Genomic DNA, 11,467 nt, shown 5'->3' with positions numbered 1-11,467 from the left:
GTGAAGGGGAAAAACAAGATAAATCTTTAGATACACCATACCGGATAATTCTCAGAAAGCGTTCGTGGCGCCAAGCACCGCCCCTGTCATAGCTTGCTTTTCTGTCAATTTCCGTTCTACCCATTTGTTTTTTTAGTTTGGACTTTGCGCATGCGCTGGGACAGTACTACTGGTACAGCGCGCTATTATGGCTCAAAAGGAAGCTGTAAACGAGCGTCCTCTTTTATTTTTAATAATTTGTATTGTATTTATACATTTGTTTATCTGTCCTTACACCAAAGTTGAGGAAAGTTTTAACTTACAAGCAATTCATGATGTTCTGTATCACAGATTTGATTTTGAAAAGGTAAGTGCTAATCTCCAAAACGATTGTTGTTATTTTTTAAATCATATTTAACCTTAAAACACCGCGTTTAATTGTTTAAAGTATAACGTGTTCTCAATGCTAATCCTGTGTTTTAGTGTGTTAAACCTAAGCTTGTGATCTTTGATTAAATTTGCTAAGAATGCTGCAGCTGTGACGTCTAAACTCGGAAATGGTGAACTAAAACTGTTGCAGCACTCTGTTGTAGTGCTATGGTGCTTTAGTGTCGTGTAGCATTGAAACAACTAGAGCCGCATGAAGACTTTACTCCTTGTTATTACTGTTCCTCCAGTATGACCATCATGAGTTTCCTGGTGTGGTTCCACGTACCTTTCTTGGACCCCTGTTCATATCCGCACTCAGTGCACCAGTGATTTGTGTGCTTGCCCTCTTTCAAATACCAAAGTTTTACACTCAGATCCTTGGTATGTTTGAGATCACAACATGTAGCTTTTGACCTACTTTAAACCCAGTTTATTCATTTCAGTTTCATCTGCTTTATGTTCTTCTTTGTTCCACAGTGAGAGGAGTTCTTGGACTCTGTGTGATTCTGTCACTATGGCATATGCAAAGAGAGGTCCGCAGGCGGTTTGGGTCAATGGTGGCCAGTCTGTTTTGCTTTATCTGCATCACACAGTTTCATCTGATGTTTTACAGTACCAGAACCCTCCCAAATGTGTTTGCTTTGCCTTTAGGTACAGACTATGTAAAGTACAAAGTATTGTACAAAGTATTTTGGAGCAATATTTAGTTTTATATTAAACATTTTGTTGTTTTGGCTTTGAAAACAAGGCTAAAGCAACTTGACTTGCTGACTTGCTTTATAGATCACATTTATAAAAATGTCAGTTTGTAATCGCATCTTGGTCTAGTAATCTAGTAGTATGTTGTTTTGTCTAACTTAAATTGTGTCAAATTGTGTTTTATTGAATAGTTTTGCTGGCATTCACATCTTGGTTGGGCCAGAGACACGGTGCCTTCATTTGGCTTTCCGCTTTGGCTATTATTGTGTTTCGCTCTGAATTGTGTCTCTTCTTTGGCTTGATGTTGTTGATGTCACTCCTGAGCAGGAAACTTCATTTTCTACAGTTGATTTACCATGCCGTACCTGCTGGTGTTTTATCTTTGGGTCAGTGATGCACAAAAATTAGCATATACTATAATTGTTTAAAGTTATAGACAAATGTTTTTCATTTGTTCATATGTTTTGCTTTTTTGTTTTTGTTTCTCATCATGCACAGACAAAGATCTTCACAGACTGAAGTATGTTTGCTGTCTTTTGTAGGTCTCACTGTCATGGTTGACACAGTTTTCTGGAATAAGCTGCTCTGGCCTGAGGGTCAGGTACTATGGTACAACACTGTGTTGAATAAAAGTGCCAACTGGGGAATATCCTTTCACAAAATTATTTTAAAATGCTAGTAATTTAAAGCAATAGTTTAGTTTAAATAAAGTGCAATGTGTCTCATGATAATCCAAGCCCTTATTATTTCTGTGGAGCACAAAAGCAAAAAAAACAGACTAGTTGCTCTTTTTTCATTTACAAAAAACGAGCACTAGAGATTTCAGGATTTAAAATTTACCAAAAACAATTATTGTAAAGTTAACTACTAGGTTTGTGAGGAGAGTGCATTTGTATGGGATAACAGAAATAGTGAAAATAATTGAGAAAGCTGCTTATTGCATGTACGTGCTAGTTAAGTGCTAACAGTGCATTTAAACAAAATACTTTTTTCTTGTCTTTTACTGTAACAATTACTCAGTGTTTCAGGCTCAGTGGCTCTCAATGAAATAGCTAAGGTTTTAACAGCTGAATGTGGAAGACAAACTTGTACTCTGCTTCTGCATTCCTTTTGATGCTTAAACACTGACCAGTAAACTATTGTATTCCAAAGAAGAAAGAACTACAGATTTTATGCAACATGAGATTGAGTAAATGATGACAGATTTTTCTTTTAACTATGGACCAACTAAAACAATAGTAAGTACTGTTATCACAAAAAATGCAATCTTGCATGATTAAATCTCCTGTCAAAATATTATCTTTCCTTGACTTTTTTCGTGCCTCAAACTTCCCCATTTCTGTGGTACTTCTACTCTGCTCTCCCTCGAGGTCTTGGCAGCACAATACTATTTATTCCACTTGGCCTGATGGATAGACGAACAAGAAAACTGCTCATTGTAACTATAGGCTTCATTCTGCTATACTCCTTTCTGCCCCACAAGGAGCTCCGTTTCATCATCTACACCTTTCCTGTGCTCAATATGATTGCTGCCTGCGGCTGTTCCTTTATGTAAGTTAAAGATATTTTGATAATTATTTGGTATTTTGATAATTATTTGGTAGCTGTATTGAATTTGCTTGCATGAAACCCATTTTACTTACATGAATTGGTGTATTTCAGAGCGAAACAAAATTGTGAATGAGAAAAATGTATGATAGGATTTTATTTTATCCATCTGGGACCTGATTGGGATATCTATCCATCTATCTATTAGCAGGGCAAGTCTATCAGTAACATGATTTCAAAAATGATTTCAGAAATTCTTATTGACACAACATACACTGCTCAACAAATCACTTATTACACTTTGATTACACTGTTAGTTATAGGACAATCTGATCAAAATAAATGCAGACTTAAATGTAAATGCAGACTTATATTTTGATTTAAATTGATTTTACAAGGTAAATATTTTTAAAGTAAAACAATCTGAAACAAATAACCATGAACCTTGTTAATTTAATATTAATATTAGTTAATATTAGTATTTGTCAGTGGTTCCTGTAAATTATGGGCAGTTTCAGTTAACACAACCCCTAGTGATGCCGGCTAAAATTTTCATATAATATATATGGCTATTCATTTTACTCTAACTGGTCCTGCATACCCACAGATTATTTTCATGCACTTTAGTAATATATAATCAGAATAATTCAAAATCCTGTAAATGATCGATATGTTTCATATAATTTTTACACTAGTTGACTACAACATTTTGTTTAAAGGGAAGATTGAATGCCCATTTGGTGTTTGTGAAATCCATTTGTAAAAATCACTCAAACAGCACTATTTTTACTTGGTCAAAAACAGCTGTGTTCACAGTGACCCATTGGTGCAAGTCTGTTTCTTTCCTTGTCCACTGAGCTAAAAAACAAATGTGATATATTCAAACAGACTTATCAGCAGATTAAAGCTGAATTAAATGTTAAAATTTGCATACTATACCCTCTGTTTTGGTATGGAACAGGTGGTATTAATATTTCTTCCATACTTATTATATCATAGTTATAGATTATAGATATTATAGTTTTACTTTTGTCTTCTTTTTTGTTACAGTTTGAAGAATTACCACAAGTCATGGATGTATAAAATTGGCTCCATAGCTATGGTAGGACATTTGATGCTCAATGGAATATACACAAGTATTTCTCTTTACGTTTCCCATCACAACTACCCAGGAGGCAAAGCAATGCAGGAGATACATAGAATAATTCCAGCAACAGCAGGTATATTGATTTGTATTGCTTGTTTAGCATTGAATTATTATTGAAAAATGAAAGCAATCTGATTGCATTTCATACTTCTTACACAGATGTGTCATTGCACATTGATGTACTTGCTGCACAGACGGGAGTCTCACGTTTTCTGGAGCTAAATAGTAAATGGAGGTGTGTTCACTTATCAAAGGCAGTGCTATACATGTGCAACATTGCTGATTTACCTGAATGTTTTTCTTTTAACTTTCTAGATATGACAAGAAGGAGAATTTGACTTTTGAAGATGCAGTCATGAAAACGTATTCACACCTGTTAATGGAAGCAAATGCAACTAAGATATCGCTGCTCAAAGACTCTCACAAACCTTTGGTCGTTTTCTCAGGATACCAAAATCTTGTGTTTGAGATGTCCCAATTTCCACCTATCAAAATCAAGCTAAACAATAAGCTTGTGCTGCTAGCAAGACACTCAAATAATGAACACAGATAGTAAACTGAAATTGTTATAATAAAAATATTTCATATGCAAAGACGGATACAAATAAATGTTTACGTAGTGGTTCTCTGAATAATTTTAATGGTCTGTTTTACTGGGAGGGTAGATGTCCTTAGTTAAGGTGTTTCAGTAGCTTGGTCATTTGCTCACTGCTTCCTTTTGTAATCAATTGAAACATGTTATTGCTATTAAATGTGCTATGGAAGGTCACCTAAACATCTCTGACTGCAGAACATGGCCTACACATCACATTTTTTCCCCCAGAATTGCAATCAGTATACTGTATAAGTTCAGCAAAACATCAACTACCATTACTCTTATAGCAACTATAGTATGTCCTTTGTACACAACTAGCTTTAGTAATACCTAAGCCTCTTTTCCCCAGTTTGTATTAGAATTTAATATAGATTTAGCAAGATAATCCAAATTTGAATACTATGCATAAGAATAATGCATAAGGTGACAATAATTAAAGACATTCGGAAGACCAAGGTTTGAAACATTAAATTTAAAAGCAACATGGTTTTTAATTTGTAAAGTTTTATTTACAAATTACCACAAAAAGAAAAAAAGGTTCCAGTCTCAATTATTCCTCTGTCAAATTATATTTTGGAAATTTATAAAATGTACAGTACATTTCCTTAATGTCTCATAATTTAAACCCTTAGATAAAAAAAAAAAAAACATTTGTGCTTCACAAAAAATTAACCTGAAAGTACAGCATTATGTACATTTTAATAGCTACAAACAAAATCAGCAAAAAGAAAAAAAGAACTAATTCTAACAGTACCATTTACCACAAAAATCACAATTAAATAAAATACATTTAAAACATCTCTCAGTCACAGCATTTATTTTGGGCCATGTATTTATATAAAAACAGTATTCAGCATGTAGTTTCAATTTTATAAAATCATTTAAATCAGAAGACTATGACTTGCTTTGCACATCAGTTAATATTTACAGCATGTTGACCTGAAGTAGTTTGTATAAGGCACAAGGAGAGAGAAGACAAAGATACAATAAATTTTATAAAAGGAATCAAAATACAGCAACAAACAATAACTACCCATATAGCTAGCTAACCCTCCCTCCCTGAAAACACTTTTCACCAGGAATAAGACTCCAGTTATCAAGTGTACTTAACAGTAGTACTCAATCAATCTTTCATTCAATTAAATATCCAAATGCTTTGTGTATTGAAGAACATGAACCTCAGTAAAATGAATTGTTTAGTTAGGCCTTCTCAGAAAAGTTACTTGAGTGGTCCTAGGTTGAAGTTCATAATCTAAGAAACAGCCTTGCAAATATAAATACGCAATCATCAGTACTGAAAATATATCAAAGGAAGGTTGACCTTTAAAAAAAGAAGTCCTTCAAGGTTTTCTAGCAATGGCCGGGACTGATTCAGGGCACAGTTGACACTTGATGTGCTAAAAAGTGTGTCTGCTGGTACAATGCTGGGTGGACAACCCACATAGCGTACAGCTACTTTGGCAAGTTCAGGCCACAGTAACTTCTTTAGGTTCCAATAATCCAGAGGATCACAACTCTGGTCAAGAATGTCTTCCTCCAAATACTCCAGCACTGCAAGCTCCAATGATTTTGGTCTCTCCTCCTGCTTGATTTTCTGTCTAATGTCATCCATAAGAGCCCATAGGTTTTCTTTGTTTGAGGCCAGGCTGTTTGATGAAGCTGGTATTTCACTGCATCCATTTGACAGTGGTGGTTTAGTCTCCACAGAATTAGATACAGACACCTCAAGCTCTTGTATGAGGTCATGCTTACACTGCTCTGCTTCTTCCTCAGTAAAAAGGGAGGTCTTATACCTCGGATCCAACATGGTTGCCCATATGTACCTTGGGTCATGAAGTGTAGGGGACATTTTAGTCACCATTGCTTCCTTTAAAGACTTGAGCATATTATCAATACCCATGGTCTCATCAAAAAGCATATCTATTTTTCGGTTCAGTATGTGAATGAGTGGAATGACCTGACCTAGTGTTGCTGTGCGATTGCTCATCTCCCTGCAGGCTACCTCGAAAGGCTTAAGAGCATTGCAGACTGACTGCATGACTTCCCACTGGTCACAGCTTATCAGTTCCCTGAAACTGCACTCTATTGACATCTCATCGATGGCTTTCTTTTGCTCTACTAATCGCTCAAGCATAAAATATGATGTTTTCCACTTAGAGGGAACATCCTGAACCAGCTGGTTTTCAGGTAACTGATAAGTTTTTTGCAGCTCTGCCAACTTCTCCTTTGCTTTAGCAGAACGATGCACTCTCTCGCAAATTTTCCGAGCAATACTAAGCAAGTTCTGAACCATTCTCTGACTTTTTATGGCTTCGTTAACAATGAGGTCTATGCTATGAACAAAACACTGCATGGTGGTGTGATCACTGCTTTCTAGCATGCTTCCAATAGTTTGATTATCCGTTACAGTAAATCCAATTTTAAGGCCTGAGGAACCAATCCAGGTGTCCCAAAGATATTCAAGCTGTTTCTGTATGTTCATTACATTGTAGTCACAGTCAATTGAAGAAACACCAAGGAGGGCTGAGCAGTGGAAATCTTGCCCCTGAGGCAGAACTTGAGACTCAAATGTTACCCAGTGGGCTGTAAGAATCAAGTACTCTTGAGTTTGGCTGCTCACCCAAACACTTGTCGTGAAATGAATGATTCCACCTTCAGCCTCCTTGAGGTGGGTCAGAACTACTTCTTTCACACTTCCATACATTTCTGGGATTGCAGTGCTGGTAAAGTAGGATGAGGAAGGTAGAGAATACTGTGGCTGGAGGTATTCCAGTAGTCGGTTCAGGCCAACATTTTCCACTACAGTTGATGGCTGAAGATCCAGTGCAAGCATTTCAGCAATGAGTTTGGTGATTTTTTTGGCAGCTGGGTGGCATTCAGTGAACTTCTCTGAATTCTCCTCATAAGTAGAAATGTCCATGAGCTCATGCTTAACTTGAATTTCAGCAGATGACACATCACCTGAGATATTACTATTATTTTCAAGCACATGCCCGTGAAATCTCTGCATGTGCCTAAATAAGCAACTAGTGCCTAAATTGGTTGTCTTTTTGCCTCTGCTAATTGTGCGGCTACAGTGCAAACAGACCACCTTTGTTGGGTCTGCAGTGGAAATAGAAAAGTGATTCCATAGCTTTGAAGTCTTTTTGCTGAAAACAGGCAGGGTGTGGTGTTTGTTTTCAGCAGCAGGGCTGTCTGTTGCATTTGTTGTCATGTCGTCCTCTGCAGCAGGAGAACAATGGGGAGACTGAGGTGAGGAAACTTTGTCATTTGTGCTTTTTTGGGTTTTGAGAACATCAGGATGCCGTCGCATTAAATGTCTCATTAGACAGCTTGTGCCAAAGTCCCCTCGTTTACCACGGCTTATAACACAGGGACAATACCGACACAAAGCTTTGAGTTGGTCAACAGGAGAGACAATGAAATGATGCCATACTTCTGATTTCACCCGTTTCATTATTTTTTTGTTTTGTTGAAAAACTGAGCTGTGATCTTGGGATATGCTGTGCCCCTCAATGTGTTCCTCTGGCGAGGATGACAGAGGTATATTTTCCCCTTTCAGTCTAAAAGATGCATCAAGTAAGGATTCTTGTCCAGATTGATATGTAGCATCATTTGCTTCATCCTCAAGAGGCATGTGCTCACTGTCATCAATGGGCACTTCATCTGATATGGCATCAGAGCGATGTGAGGTACAGAGGAATTCCTTTTTGACCTCTGTGGAGTCTTGTGTGCGTGAGAGAAATGTTGGTGGAGTGGTGTAAGGCGGAGGAATGCTTGAGCCCTGTCCATTTTCTTCAATGACTATGTCTCGATGGGCCCGCCACATGTGGCGAATAAGGCAGCTCGTTCCCAAGTCTTTCCCATTTTTGCCACGACTGAATTCATTCATGCAGTGAATACACACTGCTTTCGAGCTGTCAGCAGGGGATAAATAAAAGTGTTTCCATACTGCTGAGCGCCGCCGTGAACTTGAACTCTTAGGGGCTGATCCAGGGCATTCACTCCCCAAGTCTGTGGCGGCATCATCATTATGGTTGTTTAAGGAATGTGGGGATGGAACCACACAAGAGTCACTTTTGATGCTCTTTTCTGATTTTGGTTTGACCTTTTGTAAAGAGTCTTTGGACACTACGTCTGTGGCCTCAGCTAGAATGGAGGACAGTGGATTAAGGTTGTCTGTAGGGGGCTTGATGCATACAGACAAGTCTCCATTGTTTGGTGATAAATTGGGAGGTATTAAAGATGAATTATTGGACAAATTATTTACTGAGTCACTGTCTTGCAGAAGAACAGTTGGGTGAGCCCTTCGCACATGCCTCATTAAACAACTAGTACTGAGATCTTTCTCATTTTTTCCCCGGCTGAACTCTTTCATACAGTACATACAGATTGCTTTGGTACTATCACGTGGTGATATGAAAAAATGGTTCCAAGCAGGGAATTTTTTTCTAGGGTTAAGGGGACTTCTTATGGATGATAGAAGGCTTTGTGTGACAGCATCCATTGCAACATCATACAGAGTACTTGAGTACCCACTGAACAAACTACCATAATCATCATCATAACCTCTGGTGGCAAAGGGGCCGAAGGCCCCATCAAATGATAACTTTTCATCATCCTGAGCAATTTCACCCGTTTCATTTGGTTCTGCTTTGATACATACACTTGTTTCAATTTCTGAATTATTTATTTCAATGTTCTGGCTCTTATTTGAAATAGATGGAGATGTCTGAGAGTCATGCTTTTCACAACTTTCTGCTGTTGAATCCTCTGCTAAAAGTCCATCGACCTCAGAAGATCCATCTTCCTCTGTGCCCTCAAATGACAAAGACACCACAGAGGAATCTTTTGTTACGGTCTCAGAGGGACAAGTGTGGGGTTCTGCTTCCAAAACCTCTTGTGGAGTAATTCTGTATGATTTAAACACATAACCATCTTTCCCTTCTATTTTTAAACAGGTTCCTTTGGCCTCTATTCTCTTGTTATCTTTGGAGCCATTATGCTCGTGGCTTGTATCCTCAGTCTTCTGTGAGAGGCCGTCCTCTCCGTCCATTATCGCAGAAAAAAATTCTGCAGGGAAAGAAAACCTTCTCTATTCAAAGCAGCTTTGTAAGTGTTCAAGTGTCATGGGTGTGGCTCTCTCTTCCATCCAGATGTTTACTTTAACATGTTTTATCTGAGTGCAGATGCAACAGATATGTTGACCTCCATTTAGGATAGTGTAAATCACTTGTGTTCATTTGTAGAACCTGAAAAATTAGATGGGAGATAGAAGAATATTAAGACAATTAAAAATACAATTAGCAGTTTAAGGATGTTTATAGCAACTGGATGTTGCAATAAAGCATAACTCAGATCCAATGTTTATAAGTAGTTTTCTAAGAAAAACTTTTTTTTCAACTCCGAGTTAGTAATTAGTATATACTGAGAAATTATATTATTATTATTACTACTATTATTATTATTATTATTATTATTAATAGTAAGTCTCGCCAATGAAATACCCATATAGGCCTAACAGCCAGTTAGTCAGTTATCAAAATAACACAAAAATAATTCTTATGTATGGCCGGTATTATTATTAGTGAATACATATATTAGGGATCAATAGCAATGATCAATCATACATAATATATGATAACCCACTGATCCATGTGAAAATAATAATGATAATTTAAAATAGGAAACGTGTCCAATATTGAAATAATTATATAACCTACAAAAGGGTGCTGTGGATTCCTATAGATCAGTAATTTTGTGCACTTTGACGCCTTCCAAATGTTTTGTGCCTGCAAAAGTGCTGTATATGTAATATCTGTATTAATCTGGACCTGTAACTACACAAAGCTATGCGTAAACTGTACACACACTTAATTTATTAAATTGCAACAGTGTTAATCGACCAAATATTTTCCTCTGTATACACTACATATAGTAATTTATATTACCATTTGAATCCTTGGCTGTTTTTCCCCTGAAGTACCCCTATATTTAACAGTCATACAGCCCTTTCCTGTTTTTTTTCACCTGTTCATAACTGATAATAGAGATCAAGATAACAAAACGCCAGTTGTTCTTATAAATTAAGCAACCAACTATAATACTTATGGCCGTATGCGGGTGTATGTTCTAAGTAATCCGAATAAAATTATGTACAATTTATCTGAGCTGGATCTAGTAAGAAAGTTGGTGTGCTGCTTGAGGTACTCGTCTCAACACACGCTCTCGCGACCTCACGAGATGTAGGCGCTAGCTATAGCATACATGCTAGCGGCTAGTGCATTAGCTCGCAGACAAAACAACAGGAAAACACTTCACGCTACTCTCCTGCCATATGGACATAAACCCCCAATTACTTTTGTGTGTTTTATTATTTAATTTGTAAGTACTGTTTGGGATTTCAAAATGCCTACATGGAATAATTTAATCACGTAGAAAGACCGTATTTGACTTAGTGACAACTCAATTGTGTGGTTACGTTAGGCCACACAGGACATAACCTGATGAGGCAGAACCGGATCCTGGTCGCACAAAACAGAGAAGCTCGTCGAACTAGCCGGGTCACTGGATCTAAACCAAAATCATGCATGCGTCTTCCCGAGACAATATGAACACCATAGTATAGACATAAGTATAGCTTACCTTTTGTGTCCTGAGGTTAGTTTCGGCTGTGAAATGGTTAAATAAAGCGCACGGTTGATCCAGTGTTGTAATTGAGTTGGTTGCTTTGTCTCCTGTGCCGTAAACAGTGCGCTGTAGTAGCGCCACACGGCGTCAGACGGAAGAAACATGGCTCTATGGCGTCACAGAAGCTTTCGATATAGTGGGTGGGGTTAATAAAACAAAACTACCGTCATTTCCATCCTATAGTCGATAAGATACCATAACCATGTAAATAAAATTACGAAGTATTTGATTCTACAATTTGCATACTTACGCATGGACATTCACACCACAGATAACAAATAATAAGGGTTTACTAAAGCAAACACACGGGGTTTCTTGACCCCAGGGTCTCTCTCAGGGGCTGTCCGGCAACAGAAGGGGTGGGGCAAAACACACAGGCC

The 11,467-nt window shown here is 37.5% G+C and overlaps 2 protein-coding genes across 2 annotated transcripts; one reads left to right on the top strand and one right to left on the bottom strand.

Annotated features, from left to right (window-relative positions):
• Positions 1–148: 148 nt before the first annotated feature.
• Positions 149–4,571, top strand: alg12 (ALG12 alpha-1,6-mannosyltransferase). Its single transcript, XM_043236578.1, has 9 exons — positions 149–346; positions 657–789; positions 886–1,059; positions 1,299–1,493; positions 1,650–1,753; positions 2,435–2,658; positions 3,706–3,875; positions 3,962–4,037; positions 4,118–4,571. The coding sequence occupies exons 1-9, from the start codon at positions 188–190 to the stop codon at positions 4,353–4,355; spliced, it is 1,473 nt and encodes a 490-aa protein (XP_043092513.1). The 5' UTR covers positions 149–187; the 3' UTR covers positions 4,356–4,571.
• Positions 4,572–4,947: 376 nt separating this feature from the next.
• LOC122342621 (zinc finger BED domain-containing protein 4-like) lies at positions 4,948–11,438 on the bottom strand. The gene is made up of 2 exons (XM_043236577.1): positions 11,043–11,438; positions 4,948–9,649 (listed from the first exon to the last, which is right to left on the bottom strand). The coding sequence occupies exon 2, from the start codon at positions 9,451–9,453 to the stop codon at positions 5,686–5,688; it is 3,768 nt and encodes a 1,255-aa protein (XP_043092512.1). The 5' UTR covers positions 9,454–9,649; positions 11,043–11,438; the 3' UTR covers positions 4,948–5,685.
• Between the last annotated feature and the right edge of the window lie 29 nt (positions 11,439–11,467).

Source organism: Puntigrus tetrazona, chromosome 4, assembly GCF_018831695.1.
Source record: "Puntigrus tetrazona isolate hp1 chromosome 4, ASM1883169v1, whole genome shotgun sequence".
In the NCBI taxonomy this organism is placed as follows: Eukaryota; Metazoa; Chordata; class Actinopteri; order Cypriniformes; family Cyprinidae; genus Puntigrus; species Puntigrus tetrazona.
This window is presented reverse-complemented; position numbering and strand designations above follow the sequence as displayed.

Coding starts and splice junctions, on each gene's coding strand:
- alg12 (XM_043236578.1), top strand. CDS start 188: ATGGCTCAAAAGGAAGCTGTAAACGAGCGTCCTCTTTTATTTTTAATA. Junction 1,754..2,434: donor ATAAAAGTGCCAACTGGGGA/ATATCCTTTCAC, acceptor TTCGTGCCTCAA/ACTTCCCCATTTCTGTGGTA. Junction 2,659..3,705: donor GCCTGCGGCTGTTCCTTTAT/GTAAGTTAAAGA, acceptor TTTTTGTTACAG/TTTGAAGAATTACCACAAGT.
- LOC122342621 (XM_043236577.1), bottom strand. CDS start 9,453: ATGGACGGAGAGGACGGCCTCTCACAGAAGACTGAGGATACAAGCCAC.